Source organism: Podarcis tiliguerta (assembly GCF_965153285.1).
Source record: "Podarcis tiliguerta genome assembly, chromosome: 1".
Taxonomy (NCBI): Eukaryota; Metazoa; Chordata; class Lepidosauria; order Squamata; family Lacertidae; genus Podarcis; species Podarcis tiliguerta.
In genome coordinates, this window is record NC_139534.1 from 106,597,433 (window position 1) to 106,625,177 (window position 27,745).

A 27,745-nucleotide genomic window follows, 5' to 3' on the forward strand; every position below is an offset into this window, starting at 1 on the left:
CTCACATGAAATATTCAAAATAAAATGCCCCAGACATTTCGTGCTACAGCCATGACAATGATCTGAGCTATGCTATCATCTGTTCCTTCTCATCTCTCTTGATCTTTCCCCCATTCCTTTTTGGGGCCTACCCAGGTGGCTACCGCCACACCTGACAAAAGGCAGTCGCCCTGCTGATCCCTATTTCAGCAGAGCTATTAGCATCAAAGAGCAAAAGCAAACAACCTTGGCTTGCAGCTCAGCACTCTACAAAGCCACTGTGAATGGGTTCTTGTGCCTAGGACAAAGGAAATCCAGCCATTGCCTTTTGTCAAGAGACTCCCTTTGCTGTTTCTGAAGTGCTCTGAAGTAGAGAAAGGGATAACCTCTGCCTGGAAGAAAGGCTTGTGATCCTTGGTATTTTAGAAGGGATGTGGGGTCTGCAGTACATTCCGAGTTTCATACAGGACTTTTTACTTCCTTCTCCTGCACAGTGGGAGAAAGGAAAGGGCAAGTAGCAGAGGCTTGCTGGAGCATGAGCAGGCTTTGAAGGTAAGGGGTTAGGTATACAGAAGCATGTGCACTGAAGCCTCCACACCATGGGTAGGCAAACTGAGGCCCGAGGGCTGGATTCGGCCCAATCGCCTTCTAAATCCGGCCCGCAGATGGCCCAGGAATCCCCGTGTTTTTACATTAGAATGTGTCCTTTTATTTAAAATGCATCTCTGGGTTATTTGTGGGGCCTGCCTGGTGTTTTTACATGAGTAGAATGTGTGCTTTTATTTAAAAGCATCTCTGGGTTATTTGTGGGCATAAGAATTCATTCATTTCCCCCCCTCCCAAAATATAGTCCGGCCCCCCACAAGGTCTGAGGGACAGTAGACTGGCCCCCTGCTGAAAAAGTTTGCTGACCCCTGTTCCACACCACTGTTTTTAAAGAGAAGCATTTTCAGAAGGGGAAGATTCAGAGTGGGGAAGTGGGTAGAGGGAAAGGTGGGTGCTGAACACTTTCCTTGGCTTTCTCTTTTTCTTTTAAAGTTAGTTAACTTACTTGAAGGTGTCAGGGGTTCAGGAGCAGAGGCACAGGAGAGGGAGGAAATGGAGAGCAAAGGGGAGGAGTCCGAAGGAAATGTCAGCGATGACAGCGATCCGAGGTCTCTGAGTCTGTCCAGTGAATCAGAGGATTCACAAAAAGGGGCTCCCATGGTCAGGGCAAGGGGAGTACCCAGGGGGGCACTTCAGGGAGAAGGGGCCAGAGGGGACTCAGAGAGCAGCAGCTGGAAATCTGGACCAGCGTCCACACCAGAGGGAAGTAGGGGGGAGGAGTCCCAGGCATCGGGATCAGGCGGCGCGCTACCAGTGGGAGAACATGAGGCAGGATTGACCACGCCTCCGTCAGGGAGCGAGGAAACGGTTAAGAGGAAGGTTAAACGCGCGCGCGCGCGCCAAGTTCAAATGTACAGGAAGGCGGCACAGTTGGCAGCCCGGGTAGGGAGCCAAGTCCTAAAGCCCGCCGAAGAGAGCGGGAGGAGTCAGGAGGGTCAACGTCTGCGTCAGAGGAGTCCAGGAGGGAGGAGACCCCGGGGGGCAGCAGGACCCAGAGGAGAAAGGAGAGAAGGGAGAGGTGGAGTAAGATTAGAGTCTTAAACTGGTGTACAGGGGGCGGAGATTCAGACGGAGCTTCGCCGGTCTAGACTCTAGACGTAGAGCTGGGGCGCTGAGGCTTGGAAATGGAAACTATTCTTCAATAAAGACTTTGATACTTTACTACCGGCTAGCGTTGGTCCTTTGTGAGCTGGGACCAGGAGCCAGCTCTGACAGTAAGCTCCGTCTCTAGTTTTGGCACCAAGAACCTCGCCACGTGAGTCGACGCGGCGAGGGCAGAGGAGGGGTGCTTCGAGAGCTCACACAAATCAGGCAAGATGACTCCAGAACAGCAACTGACAGAACTGCGAAATGCAGTAACTCAACTCAACGCGGAGGTACGGGCCTCCAAGAAAAGGGAAGAGGAAATGGATGCCGCCTGCAGAGATCTCCGAACCAGGTTGGAAGCGCTCACTACACTGGGGCAAATGGGACCCAGGTCCGAGGGCATTGGACTGGGGAGGAGGGGAGGCAGTCTGGTATCTCATTTCGACGGGAGTTTACAGCAGTACCCCAACTTCAGAGCCGACCTGCTGTTTGCGCTGGATCTGCTAGAAAAAGACTTTAGAGAGGAGAGAGAGAAAGTGGGGTTTATCTTGTCCCATTTGCATGGGGAGGCCAAAACGTGGCTGAGGAATTTATGGAGAGATAATGATCCGGCGCTCCAAGATGCGAAGGCTTTCATTAAAGCAATGGATTCGTGTTTTTTATCAAAGATAGACATCGACATTGCCAGAAGAGACATACACGGGCTTAAACAAGGCAGAGCCAGTGTGAGGCAGTACCATGCACGCTTTTTTGGCTTAGTTCATGCACTGGGATGGGAGAAAGATTCTGCTCCAGTGAGAGACCTCTTTTGGGAAGGCTTGAATGCAGATGTAAAAGCTGAGATTGCAAGGGGAGAGAGGCCAAAGAACACTCAGCAAGTGGTCCAGAGGGCGCTGGAGATTGGGGTGCGCTTGGAGGAACGTCCTTGGAACAGAGAAGAAGGACGTTGGGGAAGGGCGCCAGCCAGAGCACCTCCCTTCTCTCCCAAAGATGCAACGCGTGCGCAATCCACACCCTCGCAGGGAGGGGGAGAAGAACCGATGGAGATCGGAGGTGCCAGGGCTCAGTCAGCTACCAGAGCCCTAACACCGGGAGCAGTCAAAACGAAGCCTCCTAGAGGGAACAGGAAGTGCTACATCTGCGAGAGTGCTCAGCACATGGCGAAAGAGTGTCCCCAGAGGCTCCACAAGCACACTGCAGCCTCGGCAACAGTCACAGACGCAACTCCACAGGGAACACCGCAACAGGGAAACGACGGAGTCTGGCTGGAGGAAGAGGCACTGGGGTCCAGCCAGACAAGTCAATGAAGCAATCCCCAGCAATTTTGCAGCCCACAGACCCCCTCCCACCCAAACCAGTGGTGCAGCTTACAGCGTCTCTCCAACTGCCCAATGGACGCACTCTGGAAGTGCCGATCACCATTGACTCCGGCAGCAACGCCGACTTTATAGGACTGGATTTCATTCAGCAGCACAACATACCACTACTACCAGCCACGCTGCCCCTGAAGGTTGTCACGGTGGATGGCAGAGAATTGTTGGGGGGGCAGGTGGTGCAACAAACGCAGCCAATGGTGATGCGGATTGGAAATCACCGAGAAGTCATCAGCTTCAATGTCACCCACCTGTCGGACACGCCTGTAGTCTTGGGCATGAGTTGGCTGCACAGGCACAGCCCAGCATTGGCGTGGTACCAGCGCCAACTGACCTTCGGCTCATCCTATTGCGCGGAACATTGCATCCTACCTAGCCCGGAAGAGGGAGGGGAAGACCCGCAGCTACAATTAGGCACGCTGCAAGCAGTGCCACGCAAGTACGCAGCGTTTTTGGAGGTTTTCTGCGAGAAAGAAGCAGACAAGCTGCCTCCCCACAGGCCCTATGACTGCAAGATTGACCTCCTGCCAGGGGCGACGCTGCCAACCGGGAAACTGTATTCAATGTCGGAAGACGAGCTGCAGGAGCTCAAGGAGTTCATAGACCTCAACTTGAAGCGCGGTTTCATCCGGGAGTCGAAGGCAGTGGGGGGCAGTCCTGTATTCTTTGTGAAGAAAAAGGACACGCCCCAAAAGAGGCTTGTAGTTGATTTCAGGCTCTTAAATTCCAAGACCAAGCCCACGGCCTTTCCCATGCCCAAAATAGATGACCTGCTCGCAACGGTGAGGAAAGGACGCGTTTTCACAAAGTTGGATCTGCGAGGGGCGTACAACCTGATTCGCATACGGGAGGGAGACGAGTGGAAGACTGCCATGTTCACGCCCCTGGGCACCTATGAATACAGAGTTATGCCCTTTGGTTTACAAAATGGCTCTCACTGTTTTCAAGCCTTCATGCATCACGTCCTGGCGGGTCTCCTCTACAAGAAATGCGTCTGCTTCTTGGACGACATCCTGATATTCTCAGAATCAGAGGAGACCCACGAGGGAGACGTCAAGGAGGTTCTGCAGAGACTGCAGGAGCATCGGCTGTACGCCAAGCTGGAGAAGTGCCAGTTCGACAGGAAGGAGGTGGATTTCCTGGGCTACAAGTTGTCGGACAAGGGGCTCGCCATGGACAGCGCCAAGGTTCGCGCAGTGTTGGACTGGAAGAGCCCGCGCAATCGGAAGGAGGTCCAGCGGTTTGTGGGTTTCGCCAACTTTTACCGCAAGTTCATCAAGGGGTTCGCGATGCAGACAGCGGCCATTACCGACACGCTCAGCTCCAAGAAGAAGAAGTTCATCTGGACGGAGCAAGCGGAGCAGTCCTTCCAGAACCTTAAGCGTCTCTTCTCGTCCGAAGAGCAGCTACTGCATGTGAATCCCAGCAGACCGATGAGAGTTGAAACGGACGCCTCAGACAGAGCCGTGGGCGCAGTACTGTTGCAGCAGGACCCGCATGGGGACTGGAGACCGTGTGCCTTCTACTCTAGGAAGCTCAGCAAGTCAGAGCAGAACTACACCATCTGGGACAGGGAGTTGCTGGCCATTCATGCAGCATTCAAGGCGTGGCGGCACTTCCTCATCGGAGCCAAACACACAGTGCAGGTTCGCACGGATCATAAGAACCTGGAGTACTGGCATACGGCAAGGTTCCTGAACCAGCGGCACATCAGATGGGCGGAGTTCTTTGCGGATTTCGACTTCAGGATAGAGTACATCCCAGGCGACAACAACATCATGGCAGATGCACTGTCCAGAAAGCCGCAATACCTCGAAGAGGCGGCACCAGCAGTGGCCAAGCACATTTTCGCACCGAAAGCGTGGGCGTGCGCTTCAGCAACCGTGGACCTGGATGCAGTCCGTCGAGCGCTGCAGGAGGACCCCTTCGCACAAGCCAAAATGGAGGAGGTGCACAAGGGCACGGTGAAGGACGCCGAGTTCCAAATACGTGATGGATTGCTCATCCGCAGAGGGGCACTCTATGTACCGGGAGACGACCTCCGCGCGAAAGTACTGCAGCAGTTGCACGACGCACCCACCGCCGGGCACTTTGGCAAAGAGAAGACGGCAGAATTAGTTGCCAGAGATTTTTGGTGGCCCAAGATGCGGGGGGAAGTCGCGGAGTACGTCTCGAGGTGCGACACCTGCCAAAGGGCCAAGTCAGTGCACAAACCTCCGGCGGGACTGCTCGAACTGCTGCAGACACCGAGCGAACCGTGGGAGAGGGTGGCCCTGGACTTTGTCACGGATTTACCCAGCTCGAGGGGTAAAACGGCAGTGCTAGTGGTGGTGGACATGTTCACCAAAATGGCCCACTTCATTCCGTGCGCGAAGGTGGCCACGGCGGAACAGACCGCCAAACTGTTCATAGACCACGTCTTCAGGGTGCACGGTCTGCCACGGTCGATCTTGTCCGACAGGGGGCGACAGTTCATCTCGAACTTCTGGCAGAAGCTGATGGGTTTCCTGAACGTCAAGATCAACCTAGCGTTGACGAGACACCCGCAGACCAACGGACAAGCGGAGCGCGTCAACGCCATCATGCAGCAGTACCTGAGATGCTATGCAAATCAGCAGCCGGCAACATGGGTGGACTACCTGCCGCTCGCTGAGTTCGCCTACAACAACACGAAGCACGTGTCCACGGGGGTGACACCGTTCTTCGCCAACAACGGGAGGCATCCCAGAACCTTCCCGGGATTAGAGAGACTGGGGGAGGGGGAGCCACAGGCAGCGGAAGTCTTAGCGTCAGAATTGCAGGAAGTTCACGAACAGCTTAGGAGGCAGTTAGAACTTGCAAAGCACGCATACAAACTGCAGGCTGACAAGCACAGAAGGGTCGGGGAGGACATACAGGTGGGAGACTGGGTGTGGTTAGCGGCCCAAGCAGTGCCGACCAGATCATTAGCGAAGAAGAAACTCGGACATAAGCAGCTAGGACCTTACCAAGTTGAGGCACAGATCAATCCAGTGGCCTTCCGGTTGACACTTCCGGAGGGATCCAGAATGCACCCAGTGTTCCATAGGTCAGTGCTCACGCCCTACAAAGCACCTCACCGATTTCAGGCGCAGGGCACGGCACCAGACCCGTATAGGGAGACGCCCCCAAGGAGGGAGTCGCCAAGAGGGGAGCACATCAACCAGGTCACAGAGATTTTAGACTCGAGATGGGGGGAAGAGGGAGTAGAATATTTTCTCGCCAGTGAAGGTACCCCGGCCAGCGCCAACCGTTGGGTGCCGGACTATGCCCTGAACGAGCCTCTTCTCAAGGAGGAGTTTCATGCCTTGTTCCCACACAGGCCCATGCCAGCCGGGTATTTCGACGACTGGTTTTTACACCCACGCTTTCAACCAGCACATTCCAGGGGTTCACCTCGGACGAAGAACCGGCAATAGAAACACGTTCCCCGGAGGGATCGCCCTCGGGGTTTGCCTCAGACCGCTCGTTTTGGTGGGACGATCAACCAGAGGAGCGGTGGAGCAGGAGGTGGCTGGGGGGTCCTTGGCAGGCAACGGACCCAGAGGTGACAGAGGGAGAGATGGACATGGACGTGCTGGGGGAGGACGTTGGGTTCGAGCACGGCGGCACAGAGATGGAAGCAGAGGAAATCGAGGTCGGCGAGAGCACGGAGGACGAGCCGGACTTATCCGGCTGGATGCACGCCACGGGGGACGAACTGTATCCGCCATTCACCCCCACAACGACGGAGCACCCAGCACCCACACCTGAGGAAGGGGAGGGGGGAAGGGGGGCTTCGAGGGGGGGATGGATGTCAGGGGTTCAGGAGCAGAGGCACAGGAGAGGGAGGAAATGGAGAGCGAAGGGGAGGAGTCCGAAGGAAATGTCAGCGATGACAGCGATCCGAGGTCTCTGAGTCTGTCCAGTGAATCAGAGGATTCACAAAAAGGGGCTCCCATGGTCAGGGCAAGGGGAGTACCCAGGGGGGCACTTCAGGGAGAAGGGGCCAGAGGGGACTCAGAGAGCAGCAGCTGGAAATCTGGACCAGCGTCCACACCAGAGGGAAGTAGGGGGGAGGAGTCCCAGGCATCGGGATCAGGCGGCGCGCTACCAGTGGGAGAACATGAGGCAGGATTGACCACGCCTCCGTCAGGGAGCGAGGAAACGGTTAAGAGGAAGGTTAAACGCGCGCGCGCGCGCCAAGTTCAAATGTACAGGAAGGCGGCACAGTTGGCAGCCCGGGTAGGGAGCCAAGTCCTAAAGCCCGCCGAAGAGAGCGGGAGGAGTCAGGAGGGTCAACGTCTGCGTCAGAGGAGTCCAGGAGGGAGGAGACCCCGGGGGGCAGCAGGACCCAGAGGAGAAAGGAGAGAAGGGAGAGGTGGAGTAAGATTAGAGTCTTAAACTGGTGTACAGGGGGCGGAGATTCAGACGGAGCTTCGCTGGTCTAGACTCTAGACGTAGAGCTGGGGCGCTGAGGCTTGGAAATGGAAACTATTCTTCAATAAAGACTTTGATACTTTACTACCGGCTAGCGTTGGTCCTTTGTGAGCTGGGACCAGGAGCCAGCTCTGACAGAAGGTATTTCAGTTGCAAAGCCACAACACATTACCCAACATTTATATTAAACACTTAGTGGGTGGTGGAAGCAATAGTCATGGAGAGGTTTAAACAACCTTCCTTTGCTATACTGTGCTCTAATTTTACCTTTCCCAGAGATTTTCCCCCCAGTGTGTGTGGAGACACACACCATATCTGCACACACTCCCAACATCCCAGTGAAGCAAAACATGACCCAGCCTCTCAACACACTTAAAATCACTCTCCCGCCAATGTCTCTGTGCCCCTTCGCAGATACATCCACCCACCTCAGTTACCACCCGCTTCCCACATTGACATACCACTCAGGCCCCCTCTCACTCAGCTCCTCCCTCCCTCCCATGGCGCTCACCCCTTTCCCCTCACATCCTGCTGACACACCCTTTGCGCACCTTCACCCACCGCTCCCTTTTTTTGCCCCAACGGTTGCTTGCCAGCCCCCTCCCCTTCCCCTTCCCCTCCCACAACACAAACACACACGTATGGTCACACACGAGGGCTGCAGAGGCTCCTCCCCCTGTATTTTGTTTTGTTTCCACTGAAGATCTGAGCCAGTGCTACTTGTGCAATGTGAAGCAGAGGAGGAGGAAGCGTGTGGGCCCAAGGTGAGAGTAGTGATGGTGGAGGAATAATTTTTAAATGAATTTATACATGGAATTCGTCAGTTCCTGTTCCAAATGAACTTTCCACGCATGGGACCACCTCTCACACAGAGTGCTCACTTATGTCTGGGGTGCTCATGGATTGTCTTCTTTTTAAAAAAGCCTGGCTATTAAGCATACAGTGTTTGTGAAACAGTCAGGCCCTACGCTGTATTGTTATTTTTGCAGCATAGGGTTTCTTACATTAATGTAATACTATTTATTTCATTCACGAATTCCTTCCCACGAGGCATCCCAAAGCGACTTACCATGTAATAACATATATAATCCTTTCGGTTTCTCAGTTCAGTTCCTCGGCAGATATCAAGGCAGAATATACTCCCCAAATATATATATATATATAATGCATGTTGCTGTAAATATGTGGACAGTTCTATGCCAGCTATTTCATCTGCTATATGGACCTGTTATAAAATGGCAATAATCCAGAGAACCACACATGTGCAGAGTGGTCTGTTGCCAACAGTGGGAAAGATCTGGCTGGGTGCACGAGGCTACTTTTCATTCAACACAGAAACAAAAAGTCATGCTTTTAAAACTACATTACCCAGATAGATTTGTCATTGCTTATGTAACCAGCTCTGGGGTTGAGTAAGGAGGTGGCCCACAGCTTTAGGCAAATGGGGCAACAGCTACCTGACCATATGGTAGATCATCAGCTAGCCTGCCATATACCTCCTCCAACATAACTTTTACTGCTGCTAATACTGATTTAATGGCTGGTGCCATTTAGCAGGCTCTGATTCTCTATACCCTCATGGAGGAAAGCTGACTCCTGAGCTCTGCGTGGTGGACAGCTTTATGGAAAGTAGGTTCTGTGGGAGGAAGAAAGCAAGGATGACTCCATGCAATAGCAAGAGGTAGCAGCTGCCCCTCCAAAAATATTTTCTCTTATCCCACACAACTGAATGAAAGCACATAGCTTCATGAGCCACAGCAAACCAATTACAGTAGGTTAATAGCTTAAGTTTGAATTAAACATTTAAAAGCCTGCAAGTGAGTTTACGTTTTAAAAAGTTCCTCCCTCTTTCCCCCATCCACTTTTAATCCAGTAAGCATTAGCACTTTGCAGGGGAACATGGGGACATTTTCTCATAGGCATCTTATAATTGCTTTGATGGGGACATCACATTTTTAAATCACGCAGCATAGGAAGGACTCCTAAATTAGCTCTGTGACATGATGGTGTGTGAATATGTGTGTGTGTGTTTGGGATGTGACCTTATTAAGGAAATTGATGTGAGTCAAACCTGAGGACTTTTATATAGTAAGACATCTCTTCATATCTCGTGTAAACATGGATCCATCTAGCCACAAACTAGCAAGAGCTCACATGCAGATGTGGAAAGATGCTTTGGGATAAACACTCTTCTGACATTCAGATTATATTGAGATTACTTACGATCTATAGCATATGCTTGTTACCTCTCATGCTTGATGCTGGGTGGGGTTTTCTTTTCTTTTTCTTTTTTGAATGAGTCTTGCAAAACCCCCCAAAAAGATCTAAGGAAGTACAGTATCTTAGAGCCACCCCTTGAAGATCATCTCAGCTTTTTAAATCTAGTGTTGTTGTTGCTTTTTGATCAAGGTTTGTAATTGTTTTAGCATTAATTGGTTTTTCGTAGCTGATTGTGGTCTGTTAGTTGCTGGGTTGGGGAGGTTGTACAGGCAAATGTGATAAAACCATTAAGGGTTCACCCGCAATTCTACTTGTTCTGCTCCTTCCTCCTGGGAAAACCCCGCTGAATCGGAAGAAAAGTCAATCGTTTTTTCTGCGGATTGAGGTCTGTTCTGATTCAGTGGCAGACAGTGGGTTTGCCCTGGGAAAGTGGCTGGACAGATGAAAACACTGCTCAGACCGATGCCTAGAAAGCGTGGGACAAGCAAAAGACCTCTTAGGCCCATGTTTTCTATATGTGGGACAAGTGGAAGTGCGGATGAGCCCTAATAAGAAAGAGAACTAATGGCTGACTTTGGGATTGACAACCGACCTGCCCTCCAGCAGTTTCTCATTATGGGTTGTAGCATGTGCCTAGCTTTCGTAGGTTAACAAGAATTTAAGAAGAGCCCTGCCAAATCAAATCAAAAGCTTATCTGCTCCAACAGCTCGATGACTGCGCACTCCCTCCATGGTTGGAAGCATAATGCTTCTGAGCAGCAGTTGCTAGAAACTGCAGGAAGGGAGAGGGCTCTTGTGCTCAGGTTCTGCTTGCAGGTTCCCGACAGGCATCTGGTTGGCCACTGTGAGAACAGAATGCTAGACTAGATGGGCCATTGACCACATCTAGCAGGCTTAGCTTAGCTTTCCCATGGCGGCCAACCACAGGCAGGGAATGAAGACATGACCCTTCTCTTGCTGTTACTCGCTAGCAAATGATATTCAAAGGCAGCATATTTCCATCATGACTTAGCAGCCATGGGCGGCCTTGAATTCTTTAGCCCCCTTTCAGTGCGTCTGTGAGCTGGTGGCCACATTTTACCTTTTCTCAGCCCCCTGGGTCACCTCATCAGGTGATTGACAGCTGGGTGTCCCCACCCACTTATCACCATTGGCTTGCAGCCATGGGAGGATGTAGTGACGAAGCAGGATTGAAGGCCCCATCCATCAGATGATGAGCAGTGAGTTCAGCCGTGCTTTTTGCAGGGATCATCACCAGTGAGTTCACCATGGGCAGCTGTTCCAGTTGCATCTCTACCTCCTTTACACCTGATTTTACACATGAAGTTAGGTGTGAGGCTGTTGGGTGTGGTTCAAGGAAAATGGCTTGGCAGGTCAATGAGGAGACATGGCAGGCCAAATTTGCCCCATAGGCCAAAGGTGCCCCACCCATGAACTCCAGGAACGAAGTATTTTGCTCTCTACATAATACTGGTTTGCTCATTGTTGCATGTCAGCCACATCCCTGCAGATCACCAAAAGATGCTATTGGAGCTGCTAACTCAGCAAGGACCAGGTGACACAAGCGGCCAGAGAGGTCAATCTGGTTCTAATGCTGATGATTTTGCTTGGTTCTTTGAACTGACCTGCTAAGCCAAGAGTCTGCTGGGTGCAATAGCCACTGAACTATTACCCTTGCCTGGGAAAAGATCATGCATCAAAAACTCAAAAGTTCCCATGTTGTCTGCAATGAAGGATGGTTACAGGGAACAGTGGGCAGAATGTCTTGAAATGGCTTGTCTCTTTCTTTTTGTGCTAGCCCTTTGAGGGCTGAGTTTGGAGCTCACAGCTGGTCATAAATTCACACGAACCCTTTCAGAAAAGAGAACTAATTTTTCTTTTCCTCCTGAAAATAGCTTGAATGTACTTGAATTTATGTGAACGAAGCTATCCTGCTGCAGGGGTTATGCTCTTTATTTCTCCCTTGTTTGAAACTGTGTGTGAAATGAAATGACACAGAATATTCTAACCAATATTCTTGCAGGAGTTGACCTAGGTTGGGCCTATCTGATTCCGGAACCTTTCTCTCCATCCAGACAGATACGACATCTGACTTACTTCTACATGCACAGAGGAGGGCCAGCCAAGCCCTTTCCCTTGCATGGGTGGGCTGATGACCATAGATGGGTGGCTTTCAAAACTTCTGGTTTTGCATGAAATTGATTTCCATGCAAAGAAGCTAAGCTGCTTGTGTGTGCGCATGTTGTGTGTCTAATACTTTCTCTCTCTTTCTCTCTCTCCCTCTCTTCCCCCTCCCTTTCGTGCTTCCTATGAAAATGCTTCATCAGATGTCAATCGTGTTCCAGGTGAGTGTTGTGTTTGCTAGTGTGGAAGGCTACTCTTTTGAGGACTGGGGTGAGCCTAGAGCAAATATTTCAAGCAAGTGATTGGAAAAGTATTAGACTTTACAGGTGCAGTGTGGTGGAATGTTTGTTTTTGTCATGATAAAATGGTGAAGAATTATACACAGCAAATGCAATGTCAATGAAGAATAGTGAGGATGCACTGAGTTAGTGGTTTCTTTGGATTCTAACCTATTTCAGGTCAGTTGTTGCTTAAGAAGTGAAGACCTGGTATGCTTCTGTTGCTACAGTGTGAACCTGCTACAGTGTGAAGAAATGTTGTTTTTGCTGAATTGTTCAAAGGTTTGATGAAAACGCAGCTGAAATAAGAAGCAGTAAATAATCTAAAAAATATAAAGTTCATTGTCCTGGAATATTCCTTAGAGCATATAGTCTAAGGGTTTTCTTCATTTGTAATATGTGTGAATGAATGAATGAGGCTTTAGATGCAATTTCATTTTGTGCTCTTCCAGCGTTTTAGATTTATCCACCCCAAGGAAATATTCATCCGCAGAGAATGCTGACTCCCAATTCCTGGGTGGTTTCCCCTGCCTAATGTTACTGTATAGCCTTCACTTCTGGGGATGTTGATCTAATGAATGAACAAACAATCTTAAAGGTCTTGGTTTGCCTGCCACTGAAGTCTCTGGCCATATAGTGAACTCACAACCCAACTGCTGTGTTTTTCACATCCATGGAAGCTTTGCCATGTGATAGGTGCTGTACCAGCTTCTGAGAAGAGGAGAAGACCAAAACTAGGGATCAAGATTCATGCTTCATGCCAATGTGTGTAACTTTCCGCCATTTTAAATAAATGAGAAGCAGTCTCAGGAGGCTTGTACAGTGGCAGGGATGGGTCACTCAACCATGATCAAATGTATCCCCTAGCTGCTTTTTTTGTAGAGAGTTTTCTCTCTCTTTCTTATCAAGGTGAGAAAGATAACTGATAGCCAGGGGTGGGGAACCTGCAGCTCATGGGTCGAATTTGGCCCAGGGGACTGCTTTCCTCAAACTATGGCCACTTGCCCCCAGTGTTGGGTGTGGGGCAAATAGAGATATGGCAGTATTGACTGCATTGCACAGATCTCCATGGGGAACCCAATTGCTCATGTGAATCAGTCACATGAGTTTCCCTGGAATAGCAAGTAGGGTTGAAATTGCTGTCCAGAAGCTGATGTGTGAGTTCAGCCCTGCCAGATCAGCTGTGTTCCCTGTGAGGAACTCAATCATGCAGCCAATCTCTGTAGAAAACAGCTTTGCCGGCCCTGTGTGCAGTGCTCTGTCAAGCACAGGGCTGGCAAATCCCTTGCACTGTAGTTCCTTAGTGCCTGAAGAAAAGCTGGCTGTTGGGAAATGCTGTGCAAGGGGCTTTGACAGGCAGAGATTTTTATGTTGCTATAACCTGCCTTGGTACCTCACATTGAACAGTGGGTAAGAAATCCAATAAATGATAATGTGAATTAATCATCATAATAAATAACCATCATAATCATCATGATTAATAATCTTTCTCTTAAGTCATTCGATTTACACCCTGGACTGTAACTCCCCCTGCCCAAAATCAATCAAGTCAAGAGTGCAAGTTAATCTACAGTTCTCTTCCTATTCTCTCTATATCATGCTTTCTTCACTCACCATACGCACCATACTAGCATGAAATGAGGCAGTACATCCTCACAACACAACTGATAATAAGGGTGGAAGAGGTCATGTGACACTGTGTTTTTTCTAGGCATGATTCCGAAAGAGATTTGATCAACTAATAACACCCATCTGATATTTGCCTTTGCAATGTGTTTTCCCTCTCTAAATGAACCAGATACACAATTCAAAATGGACATCATGTCATATAACTTAGATAAGAGTAGAAGTCAAAATCTCCCCTGCCCCCCCCCCAGAACAGAAGATTCAGGGTGAGGGCTTCCATGGAAAGGAGTTAAGATGCATGGAAATGAGTTAAGATGCATGCAAAGCATTTTTCAGCACATCTGGTGCTGGAAGAAGAGTTATAGGATATTTGTAAGAGTGGCAAAATGCCTAGTTAGCTCTCATTTGGCACCTGCTTCACAATAGTCCTCGCACAACAGCACCCCTCTCAATTCAAGATCCGCTCACACCCCTTAACTATTGCAGCTTAGTTAAATTTCCTTAACTGATACAAGTGGACTTGGCATTCTCTGAGCACCTGTTGCGTACACACAGGCTTGTGCGCCCTTCCCCACACCCTCCCTCTTCTCCTGGAGATATTCTATGGATTTGCCTATATGCAATTACGTGTCACTGTCAGCTGCAGGTGCATTCAGCAGGCAGGGTGTGCAAAGGGGCACATTTTCTCATATATCTGGTGCCTTTGCCTTACCTTACTTCAAATTTGGCAAAGCTGACAAAATTGCCCTGAGGATTGGATCTGGCCTGTAGGGCCTTAGTTGGCCATCCCTGTTGCAGCCTGTTTTGATGCAGAAAGGTGCCCCAGGCTGCTGCTATGTGAGACTGTTTATAGATTTATGGGACAGTTTAGGAATTTTCTTTATCATGCAACTATTTACCCGCAGGCAGCAGTAGGGCTGCAAAGGACTTGTATTGATGAATTGATTCATTTTATTTGCCTACTAGACAGGCCACAACTAATACCCCAGTCAACAGCCTAGGATTGGCTGTCACAAAGTGCTTGACCCCAAGACTTTCTCTGTGGGCAAGCCAAAATCGAGTGAACTGGAATTTGATTTGAATGAACTCTTTTATTTGCGTGCCAGCCATCTCATTTTTTTAGACTACCATTCCTGTTAGCATGGAACCCACCAAGAGGAACAATCAGCCGTGATGCTCCTCGCCCTCTTTAAGAGCCACTTCATAACTTTTCTATTTCAGTTTAGAACTGCAAGCATGTTTTTGGTCAATAGGGCAAGGTTGGCTTGGCTGCTATTTGCTCCACCTCTCAGTCCCTGCAGACTACCAGGTCTCTGTGAATCCTTTTGCCACTGATGTATAGTGAAGTGTCATTGCCAGCCAGGTCTCTCATGTTCATGTCCTCAGGGACTTGCCACATGCTTGCTTGTTTTTAAAACAATTCCACTTTTCCATAAATCATCCTTAAAGCAGATAACACTGTTTTATTTTTATAACAACACATTCAACAACCAATAAATAATGATGCAGCAACAGGGACTCAAGGTGGCTTACAGCTAAAACAGAAACAATTAAAGGCATAGAAAAAAAGCACACATTCAAAACCAATTAAACATTAGTAGAATTGAAATATATCAATATCTATATAAAATATCTAATAGAACATCATTTTTTAAAATCTATATAAAATATCTAATAGAACATCACTTTTTAAATTGTAGGGTCTTAAAAAAACATATTGTCTTGCATGGAGGCCATTTTCTTTCTTAGCAAGGCCTTTATTAAGGTATAGGATTGATAGCAATTGAATAGTGGGGACCATGCTGTTTGACCTTATTTCTGCCAATACCACCACTTCTGGACTCACTTGGCTACTAAATTACAGTAGATGAGGCTACTGAGATTTCTGTGTTGTTGTGGTTTTGCACATTCTTACCTGGGAGTCTCAGAAACCATTAGCAAACATGCTTCATCCAATGGCTGTGGGTGCGTCACCAGCATGAGATTATTATTATTATTATTATTATTATTATTATTATTATTATTATTATTATTTAGTATTTAGTATTTATACCCCGCCCATCTGGCTGAGTTTCCTCAGCCACTCTGGGCGGCTTCCAATTGAGTGTTAAAAACAAGCAGCATTTAATAACAATACAGATAGCCCCTTAAGGTTTCTAAGGCTAGCAAAGAAGCTCTCAGTGCAAGGGTAAAGTTGATAAAGAACTGAAGTTAGAGCATTTGATTAGAAATTTGATTAGTTCCTGTGAAATCTTAAAAGAGACAGATTTGGAGGGAGAAATTGTTGGGGAAGCCTTTGATAAGACTTGTGGGTTTTGTTTGTTTGTTTGTTTGCTTGCTTACTTATGTAGCCTGCAATGCCATCGACACAATAAAGGTTCAATAGTGGTAATAATAATAATAATAATAATAATAATAATAATAATAATAATTATTGTTGGGATACTGCCAGGGAGACAAAGTCCATCATGGCTCCACAAGCCGCCTCCGGACGTCCATCGATCTCCCGTAGACACGCAGTATCATTCAATTAGCGACACGAGCTCCAGAAATAGCTTGCCACATTCCAGAGCTCATGCATGCTCTATCAGCAGAATTCACACAGCGAAAGATGCACGCAGGAGAGCATTATTTACAAGTTTATTCAGTGTTGGTCAGAACAAAGAAAACATGACTGCCTGCGTTGATGTCTCAGGCACAGAGAGAGAACGAAAGCATAGACACAACAGAAACATCCTGTGAACAGGAAATACGCAGGCTGTGACACAAACATCCTGCTCCCTTTTAAGGTGGAACGGAAATATCCTAATAATAATAATAATAATAATTTATTATTTATACTCCACCCATCTGGCCACTCTGGGCGGCTTCCAGCAAACACTAAAACACAGTAACGTATTAAACATTAAAAGCCTCCCTAAACAGAGCTGCCTTTAGATGTCTTCTAAAAGTTTCGTAGATATTTTTCTCTTTGACATCTGGTGAGAGGGCGTTCCACAGGGCGGGTGCCACTACCGAGAAGGCCCTCTGCCTGGTTCCCTGTAACTTGGCTTCTTGCATCGAGGGAACCGTCAGAAGGCCCTCGGCACTGGACCTCAGTGTCCGGGCAGAATGATGGGGGTTGAGACGCTCCTTCAGGTAAATTTATACTGGACGATCCACACACCCTTCCACTTTATTAGTGGTCAGTGCTGCTTTCCCAAGGTTGCTGCATTATTGCCATTTGGAAGGGCATTCTTGCATCACAGGACAATAAAATTGGAACAGCCCCCCCCCCCCAAATACCCCATATGTGGTATGAAAAATTACAGAATATCAGCAGGAAGCTATGGAGCATGCACCTATTGGAAATGAAGCAGCATGCCCACTTCAAAACCTTTGCAGGCTCAAACAGTATTGAAAGTGGGGTTGTGCGTAACTGCCTCAATATAATGGTTAGCAGGAATCATCATAAATGCACACTAAAAAGGATGTCTGGGGGCGCTTTAAGACTAGCTGAAACCCCCAGGATTCCAGCTTCTCTTCCTCTGTTACCTTTACAGACTTTCTGTGGCTTTCCCCTAGGATAGTCCTGCTTCCTAGCTCTTGTTTCTGTTTGCCAAGTTACTGGTGCCAGAATGCTATGTCCTACTTCATAGGAACTGAAGAGCTGTCATTGCTGGGTCCAAATTGGCCTTCAGACCAGAAGAGCTCACCTGCTCATAGTAGATGCTAACAGCTGTGAACAAGTAATACACAGCTTGGCAGCTTGGTTGCTGTGTAGCTTTTCGCTGGGGATTTCTCAGGAGCCCTCTCTTAACCTTGCTGAAATGGATGGAGGTTGCACAGCACTGGTGGTTGTTGAAGTGTGCCCAGTATTTATGTTTTAGATTGCTGATCCTTTACACCAGCACAGCTTCTCATCCACTTAGGTCACCCTTATATGAACACTTGTATTCCCATCCCCCCATTTTCCTGCATGTATTGGTTTGGTAATGCCAATACTTAAACAGTACAAGATAGAAAGATAATATATTGACACAAGTCCCAGCAAAATAACCAATTATACCTTAAAAGCCTGCTGCAAAGAGAGAAATGTGTCAAACTTTTGGTGAAGGAAAGAGAATCCTGGTGGATTTCCACTGAGAAAGTGTTCTGTAGTTATAGGAGCACCACCAAAAAGGTCTTGTCTTTTGAATACGCCCACCTACAATTCCATATGGATGCAGTGGAGCACAGGGCCTCTGTCAAGAGCAAGTCAGAAGTAAATCACACGGAGTTAACTCTTTCTAAGAAAAAACAACAACCAGGTTATGCACAGCTACTCTTCTTCGGTAGGTCCTGCCCCTCTGAGGCAGTTGTGGCTCTATGAGGCCACCTTCCCACAGCTGCCTAAGTGCCCTCCTCTCCCAGGTTTCCCCCAAGCCTGTGTGCCTGTCTCTGCTCCTCCTGCTTCATGCCTCTCCAGGTTTTGGGAGACCAGGAGGGAGGGGAGCTTGTCACGGTAAGAGGGGGAGGGACCTTCTGCTTCTTCACCAGCCTGAAACATTTCTGCCTCTTGGCCTCCCTCATCCCACTCTCCTGCTTCCACTTCTGGTTCTGGTATTCTCTCTGCCCCAGACTCCCCCTTCTCACCAAGGGGAGATTTCACCTCTTCAGCTTCCAACACCTCTTCCTCCTCCCAGTCTTCTCCCTCTGACCTCTGATCATCATCATCTCACCACCCACCCTGGCTTGGAGCCTTCTTCCTTTGGGGGTTCACCCCAGCTGGTTCCTCCCACTATTCCTCTGCGTCCAACCAGTCCTTAACAGCATCTATGGTCAATGTTACTGTACAGGGAGGTTCATATGGGAGCATGCGATCTCTGGGGTAACCTGATCCTAAGCTGCTTAGGGTGTGCCTATAAACAGGCTTCTCCATGTGCATCATTACTTGTAAGAGGAACTGCATATGCAGACAGGTGCTAACTCTGGTTCATAATTGTAAAATTCTACCCAATGGCTGTAGCTGTATAGCTGCTGCCCAGTCAAATGAAAGTAGCTTTCTATGTAGCCCATATTTCACCTCTAACCCCACCCCTCTTTCTAACGTTGACAGACTTCTAAAATGGACACCATGAACAGGAATGAAAGAGATGAAAAAGCACCAGTCACCTGTTGGGGAAGTGAGAGACTCTCACAATTTCTGCTGTCTCCCTGAACAAGTGGATGAGTGGTGTGACTAATAATTTCATCGGCACAATGCAGGGTCTCAATGTTGCTAGGTTGGGATTAGCAATGGGCTAATTCAAGCAGACAGCAGCTCACTGTGTGTGAGCATATCTAAATTGAAGCCATTCTTTCTAAAAGAGATCAATAACTTCATTAAAACTTTCCTCTTATAGACTTAATTATAAATTCAAATGAATTCTTCCACTGTTCTAAATTTGAAAGTTCAGCCATGTACATAATTAATGGTTTATTCCCATAATAAAATATTTTATTCATATTTACAAATGCTCTGTTTCTAGACCACTTATTTGGAAATCACACGTGAAATCACATGGAAGGAATGAAGGTTTAAAATTTGCACAGTTCTTCCAACTGTATTGCTATTTCCCATTATGTGTATATTTGCACATGGTCAGAAGTGGGATGTGCTCTAATTCATTCATAGTATTGGTTAGAATGAGATTTCACTTAAATTTAACAAAGGGAAGATCCAGTTCCACGACATGGCTGGCTACCATCTTGGATTTATTTGCACATGATCTCTTCTGCCCCCAAATGCTCAGAGCACAGTTCAAGATGGCAGCAATTTGATGAGGCTTCCTCAAGAGTCAGACAAGAAAGCTGTTCAGTTTCGAGGGCATTAGATATAGCAATATTTGGAGAGTGGAATATTTTGCAATGAGCCCTTGATTACACATTCTTTGCTATGTAAAGCTTCTTACTGGCACACATCTACCCACTCTTTAGTCATGCTATTTATCTAGTTCCTGTTTGTGGGAACTTCCATTTAAATGCCTCTACGAACCATATGCGTGCCATTAAAACTTACTAAACAGAGCGCAGAAAAGTAACTTGAATCCTCTGCAGCCTTTCATACTCTTACCACATCAGCATGAAAGAATGCATGCAAATAATTCTTCTAGTCCATATATTACCCCTGAAAATCTCTTCCTCTGACACTGACAGAGACTTAGTCCTAAGATGGGCATCTCAAGTGGAGATGGAAGAGGTGGCATGGCACAGCTGTTTTGTGTAATTGGATTGGAAATGGGCCTCAGGCTACAATATCTCTGCTTAGCTTCTGGCTGGCTGTACTGCTGGGGCCTGTAAGGAGCCCCTTGGCTACTGCATATGCCATTGATGTATTGGATGAGAATGACTGTTTTCTAGCCCAGCTACAGGTGTGCCCAGTGGTGAAGGATGGGTGGGCACTATGTATGCTGGAGGCTAACAACTCATCACATCCTGTCCAACAGAAACCCAAATCCTTTGAGAACCTCTCTCTCTTTGCATTGCATTCCTCTGTAATTCTTTCTTTCTTCGTAGTTCAGCTCCTTCTTTTAAAAGCTAGGAGTGTGCTTGCCCTTTTAAAAAAATAATAAAAATCTGGTTTTTATATAGGTAACTCAGAGTTCAAGATTCCCAGTTATGGTTGGAAACTGGCCCTATCTCTCGATAGAATCCAAGGCTAAGTGCCTGGTAGTGCTCTGAGGGATAAAGTCCAGTTCTTGCTGTGCTGTTAGTTTCGTTCTGTGATTCTTTCCTGCTGCTGTTCAAAGGTAGAAATGGTAGTCTTTGGGCCTAAATGGAACCATTCGTCTTCCAACACGCCAACAGAGTCTTTTTGTTCCAGCTGATACACACAAAAAACACCCCTCCACCCAGTTCAACATTGGCTGAGTACAACAGGACAAGCTATAATTAAGAAGAACAAAAAGACTCCATCGTCCTTCATGGCTTCAATCACTTGTCATTTTAAGCTGTTTTTTTAAAAAAAGAAAATGCACTTCTCTTACTTCTTTATGTTTAGTGGCTTTAATTTTCCTGCTCTGTAAGTGCTAAGAGCTTGAGCATAATTAAGCACGACAAAAAGGCTGCAGTTCCAAGGTTTCCATTGTAACAACCCCACCCTACCAAAGTGCCCCCTAATAAGTCCTCAGATATGAGGACCACTGCTTAATTGCATTGCTCTTTCATGTAATTGTACTCTGAAGCTACTTTTTAAAATGTCCTTATGGCTGCATGCAGATCCAAGGGTTGGCCCTTAAGCACTTTGTGCAATTAGTGACACTTAATTCTTTACTTTCCTATAGAAAGTGGAACGGTACACTTCTGATTTTTATATACAGACAACTTTAACTCTTGAAAACGGTACTTGGAGATCTAGCGTGATTAAAATTAACCTTTTAAAAGATTACGCAATCATGTTGTACTTAAAACTCCAAGGTTTAGTTTTCTTTGCCCCCACAAATGTGACATTTGGTCTCAATAGATGCATCTGTTTTCAAGGATGTGGGCCAATGTTAACTTTGTGCTTTTCCTTAGTCTCTTATCCAAAGTAAAATTTAAAATGAATTGGCTGGGACCTCAGATGGATAACTGCCTACTTCAGGATCATTAGTTAAGAAGCTTCTTACAGCCATTTTGCAGTTGTTATTCACTGTGTATAGAGATTTGTTGAGTTAACGGACCACTTCACATTTGGCATTCCGTATTGAGAAACAGGTTTCCAGTACAAAATACTTGAGAGCTGTGTTAGCTGTGATGAAGTGTTGCATTTGTTAAATTATTATGCAAGTCTCTAACATTTATAGGGGATGCGGGTGGCGCTGTGGGTTAAACCACTGAGCCTAGGGCTTGCCAATCAGAAGGTCGGTGGTTCGAATCCCCGCGACGGGGTGAGCTTCCATTGCTTGGCCCCTGCTCCTGCCAACCTAGCAGTTTGAAAGCACATCAAAGTGCAAGTAGATAAATAGGTACCGCTCTGGCGGGAAGGTTAACGGCTTTTCCGTGCGCTGCTCTAGCTCGCCAGAAGCAGTTTAGTCATGCTGGCCACATGACCCGGAAGCTGTACGCTGGCTCCATCGGCCAATAAAGCGAGATGAGCGTCGCAACCCCAGAGTAGGCCACGACTGATCCTAATGGTCAGGGGTCCCTTTACCTTTACCTTTAACATTTATAGAAGCAACCTCTTAGGATGGACCCATAACTTTGCTGTAGGAAGGGGTGACATTTGTTGGTTGGTTTGTATGTTTCCATATATTAAGCCCTAAAAGAAAGCAAATGTTTGTCGTGTTTATTTCTTTTTAAAATTACCTTCTTTTTGCAAGAGTGCAGCATATTTCTAGCATGTAGAAGAATTTTGGTTCATTTGTTTTGAATTAAAACATTTCTACATAAACAATGTGTAAATTGTTTGCGTATGATTCTATAATTCTATGAATTGAGAACCCACTGATTTATAAAATATGTTTTTGTATTGCATATGTATTTTTTACATGTCCTAACCCATGTCCTTCCATGTACTATCCTAACTTGTGAGCAGCTCTGTTCTCACCAAACACGAGCTATAACCAAGAGCAAACCTTAGCTATAGCTCATGTTTAGCAAGAAGAGTGCTTGATCACAAGTCCATAGCCTCAGGTGACACACTAAGCTAAACCTTCATTCAGCTCACTATGGCATGGCAGGAAAAAATGCCATGGAGGAGCAAAGCAGCTGAGCGCTTCTCTCAGGGAGCCCACAAGTTCACCTGCTGTTGATCATGTCAGAGTTTAGCTTAGCGTGCCAGGCAAGCCAGGGTCATGTGGGCAATGTTTGAGGGGACAAGTTTGGAAATCAAATGTTGCAGTTGTCCTTTCCTGTCAGAAGATAACTGCAGTTGATGCTGCTACTGAATAATAACCAAACTCGGGTAAGCCCCTGTGTTAGTTGACTTACTATTCTACTTTTAACATTTCTGTGCTGCTTTTAAATTTTAATTTACTGGAAGGGTCTCAAGCATTATAAATACAGCACATTTTTCTTTTAATTGCGGACAACATATTATGAGTCATCCAAGTGCCAATCATCTCTAGAACCTAACATCTAGAAGGACCTAAATGTTTCTGCGGCACAAAATACACACAAAAAAGTAGGATCTCTAGGCACTGCTGGGAACCTTATTTCTTGGACCTATTGACTGTACTGTTAGTGGCAGACAAACGTTAGCTCCCCATTTAATGCACATGGAGAGTAAGTCCTCCATGTAATGAGTACATAATGTGTAAAGCATAGGAAACTATTCTAATAATCATTAAAATACTTGAAAGTGCAACTGCAGTTGCAGATCAGCTGTTGCTGATCCATTTCTTGTCAGGGACATTTCCTAAGAATGGGAAATTAGGTGGGCAAGATATGCCTTTTAGTTCTCCTACAGCTATTATTCCTCCTCCAGCATGGTGCAGTGGTTAAAAGTGGTGGATTCGTAAACTGGTGAACCGGGTTCGCGTCTCCGCTCCTCCACATGCAGCTGCTGGGTGACCTTGGGCTAGTCACACTTCTCTGAAGTCTGTCAGCCCCACTCACCTCACAGAGTGTTTGTTGTGGGGGAGGAAGGGAAATGAGATTGTTAGCCGCTTTGAGACTCCTTAAGGGGAGTGAAAGGCGGGATATCAAGTCCAAACTCCTCCTGCCCTCCTCCTCCTCCTCCTCCACAGTTAGCTTGTAGTAAAAATACACAACCTGAAGTCCAGGATAAGAACAAGTGATGCTTCAGTATTTCTGGAACTATGTAGATGTAGACTTGAACCATTCCTCAAATGAAAGACCGCTGGGAATCCAAAATAGAGTCCAATGTCAAAATAGGATATAAATAAGAATAATACATTTTAAAAACTATGAAACTTGTAGCAAACTTCAATTACACATTGGTTTTTTTGTTGCTTCAGCACTTCTTTTTCATGGGTAGGTTGTATGACATGCTTCAGCATATTCCAGGGCTTAAATTGCTTTTACAGCATTCATAAGAACTGAACAAACATATGTTTTTTTCTTCCTAGGCATCAGTGGCAGAAGGAACCATAAATTGAGTTGTGCAAGAATATCCCCAAATGAAATAAAAATGCAACATTCAATCATATCTATTCAAAACAAAAGCAAATAATAATAATAATTCAGGACATGTCTTAATCAAAAGAAATCTGTTGCATTTATTTATAGTAGAAGGAAGGGATGGGATTGTAAAACATGTGGCTTCTGATTATGCCCCCCCCCAATCCTTAGTAATCTTGAACATTTAAATATGTGTGTATATGCATATACATACACGGACAGTTATTACAAGTAGTAATCCCCTTCTCTGGTGGAGAGTTCTTTTGGATGAATATTTACTTTGGATGATCTGGATTTTAAATTTCTAAGGGTGAAGGAGTAGAAAAAGATAAATTACTAAAAACATGAAAACTGCTGTTGATTGAAAAAACTTCGAAGGTGCATCTGATATCTCCAAACTCTAAGATACTGCCCATACAAATTCTGAAGAAAAGTGGCAGCTACATGAGCATAGCTGTGTATGTGTGTTGTGGTGGAGCTTGTGTGTGTATGCTTGTGTATATCCGAAATGAAAACCAGAGATATGCAAAGGATTTGTGGTTAATGGTGGTTTGTAAGACCTTTATCAGGAATAAGGATTAGCTTTTTGACATGTTTTGTAAAATGAGAGTGAAAGCCTGCAAACCAAGTGTCTGACGCTGACATCTGACTAAGAACACACTCCTTCCATTAAAATCTGTGGATGTTTTCTCACTGACATCAATGGAATCTTTTCTCTGCAGCCCAAGCTTTCCCCTTTAATATGGAAAGTTGTGGTGTGTGTTTGTGTGCATGCATGCACATGCAATTTCATGCATGGAGCACAATATCCATACTTCCTCATCAAGTATGTGGTGATTGCCAATACTATTGGGCTATATAAATGATAGACACATGCATCTTCCTATATTTGTCTTTCTCCTTTTCTACTACCTTTCTCACTTCCTTTCTTTCTCTTTCTCAAAGGCCTTTCACACCTGATGATGGGTGAACAAGGTAAGTCTTTTCTTTCCTGCTTTTGCCAGTGCCTGACTGTGGCCACAATGACCCTTGCTTCTTTCTAGTCCTGGCTTGGCTTGCATAAGCCCATATCCCCAAAGCAGCCCAACTGCTTTGTTTCCACCCCCCCTCTCTTGCCTTTCCATCACTCACTTGCCAAACTTTGGGCTGTGCAACCAATGCTCAAGAGCAGCCTCCCTGTCCCCCACAGCCTGTGCACTTCTAGATGTTTGGGACTCCAGCTCCTATCTGCCCCAGCAACTGTGGGCAGAATCCATGGGAGCTGTAATCTAAAATATCTGGAGGACCTCAGACTGGAAAAAACTGTATAATTCTGGGAAGTTTGAAGTCAGGTGTTCTGACAACGAATTGAAGTGATGAAAGGGAAATTAAGAGAACTGCAAACATGCTCCTTCTCTTCATATACTCACCAGCCTTTCTGTCTTTGTTTTGAAATCTGACACAGTTTCTTTACCTGTTTGGTAAACATGGTCTTCAGAATTTCACTTCCCATTTCAGGGGAAATGTTCTGCAAGAACATACTCAACAGGTTTCACAAAATGACCCTAGATCCTTGAAGACAATTTAGAGCTTATGGTCTTTTTGTTTCCAACCTGCAGCTTATGGTATTCAAATACGTTCAGAACACATTGTTCCAACAAATGAAGTTTGGTATAACCCAGGGCTGGATTGCACAATGAAATGCCTCTAAATCAGAAGCCTTGTTTTTGTCGTTTGGGCCAGATGTTATTGTGCATTGATTGAATTTGGCAGAGGGAGCTTATTGGCCTCATGCTGGGCAGAAAGTAATGGTGTAAAGTTTGGACAAAAGCAAGCAAACATTCAGGAATTAGGTACGGAAGAGAGAGGATTTGATGCAGTTGTGGCATGATCTGCCTCTAGATATGGCAGAGATGCTGGATTCACACCCTCCATTTCAGTGAACAACAAGCAAATATTGAATGGGTCAGTTGAGGAAAGTGGTTCCTTGTTCAGAAGGGTGGGTCCATAAAGTTTTTGGTCCCAGGTACTATAACTCAGTGTAACTGAGGAATCATCTGGACCTTCAAATCAAGAGTTCTCTTTCAGTCCACATGTGTAAGGTACACTCTGCCTTCTGATTCAGGCCAAGCAGCTGAGGCCCCTCTAGTCAGGAAGCAAGGAGCTGAACTGGGATGGCAGCAGTAGGAGGCAAGTCAGAGCTATAAAGCTATCCTGGAACATAATTGTTCCTCTTTTGCTACATTGGCACAAAGAGAGACATATCCTTTTGCAGCCACTACAAAATCCTTGCCCTAAGATGTGGCACAGAGCAATCCAGTTCTACTTGCCAAGCAACCCCCTTTATTTAACATCTTGTTAGGTGAGGCTAGCACAGACTGCCACTGGTCTTCCTGCTGGGTCTGAAAAGAGCCCCTGTAGGATGAAATGAGAAAGGGGTCAAAAGGCTCTTTGCTACAGTAGTAAGGCACAAACATGAAATGCTAGCGTGTGCTGCTTTGCCAGATCACCCTTCTGTTAGCCAGATTGTTGTTGTGGTTGCATCTTTCTGCTAAAGCCATTGCCAAACAGGTAATGGAGAACTGAATTTTGCCCACCTAATTTAGAATACTGCTGAAATTATATCTCGCCAGTGAAAGTTCTCTGGTTAAAGTAAAAGTAAAAATCTTAAACCATAAGCTTGAAGACCAATGCAGAGTGATGCCACTGAGCAGTTATTTGAAATTCAGGTACATTTCCAAAGGGCCAAACTACATGTACATAATTGTATAGTTTTGCCTTTGAGTGAAGTTCCTGCCCCATAAATTGCCAGGGAAGCAAAATCTGGATCAGGACCCTTGCAGGGGGTGGTGGTGGTGGTGGTAGGGAGGCTTTGACCTTTTGCCCTACACTGCACCTTCAGTGTGAATGTATTGACCCCTCCCCAAGGAAAACTGCAGATGTTTCTGGAACCAGTTTGAGATTGTAGCAGAGGCCAAACGACTAATGCCCTCCATTGCTCGTGCTAGGGTCTGGATCCAGATCAGGCTCCTCATTCTCACAGTTTGTGGAAACCAAAGGTGGAACAATACAGTTAAGGTCCAGTGGAGTCTGCCCCTAAGTTTTAAGATGGTGGAGCAGCCTGGGTGTCTGCCAGGAAGCTTAGCGGACCCAATCTCAGTTCCTGATCTGTCACTGCTATTGTTGCATTAAGAGCCTCTCTTCCTTTCTCTCTTTTTATTCTGAGTACTTGGCTGGGTTCCAAGGAGCTCTTCACTTGCCTCTTTACCCCTGCTTCATTTTTCAGCTGGTCTGTAGCCAGGTATGGTAAGCTACCGTAGAGTAAATACTGCAGTTGACAAGTCCCAACTGCAACACTCGGGTGTAAAGGGACTGTGACAGCAGGCTCCTCGGGAACCATGAAAAGCTCATGTTATACCAGCCAGATTCTTGAAAAGGCATTACATTGTGGAGTGTGCATCTGTCAAAGCAAGTGGTGAAATGCCTGCTTTATACAATTTGAGTCACTGGCCCATAGGTTTCAAGCTGCTGCCCATTCAGTTTGAAGACACTCTTGTGACTTCAGCCTGCCTTTGATAAACGACAGTGGTTTCTTCATCCTGCTTCCCCTTACCTGGTGTCTATACTAGGAACCAATGACCTCTGGCATTTCTTCCCATCACCATCCTGTACCTATCTCATTGTGTCAAGTAACTGGCTGTATTTTTCTTTCCAGCTAATTCTCTCCACTGTTCCATCCCGATGAATATTTATATAGTGTGTATAAAATCCTAACGTACCTGTGTGACTCAATAAATGCATATTGTATTCAGTGGCAATATAATATAGAGAAACAACGTGTGTGTTTGTGTATCTGGAACAACTGCACAATCTTATTTATCCTACACCACTATTGGTAGGTGGAAAATATTGGGCCAATATATTTCCACAGGAGAAACCCCTCCCTTTGCCCCATGTGTTAACCTTTGTTTTCCT

The 27,745-nt window shown here is 46.4% G+C and overlaps 1 protein-coding gene across 28 annotated transcripts in view; it reads left to right on the forward strand.

The window, feature by feature from the left end:
- NRXN3 (neurexin 3) overlaps positions 1-27,745 on the forward strand; it is a 1,187,696-nt gene that overhangs the window by 95,937 nt on the left and 1,064,014 nt on the right. For all 28 annotated transcript variants that reach the window (XR_014512831.1, XR_014512832.1, XR_014512833.1 and 25 more), the window contains exons 3-4: positions 12,029-12,046; positions 24,737-24,766. Coding sequence is in view for 25 of the 28 variants with exons in the window: in XM_083447320.1 (XP_083303446.1) it covers positions 12,029-12,046; positions 24,737-24,766 (48 nt within the window). In the remaining 3 variants the exon portion in view is untranslated. The remainder of the gene's footprint in view (positions 1-12,028; positions 12,047-24,736; positions 24,767-27,745) is intronic.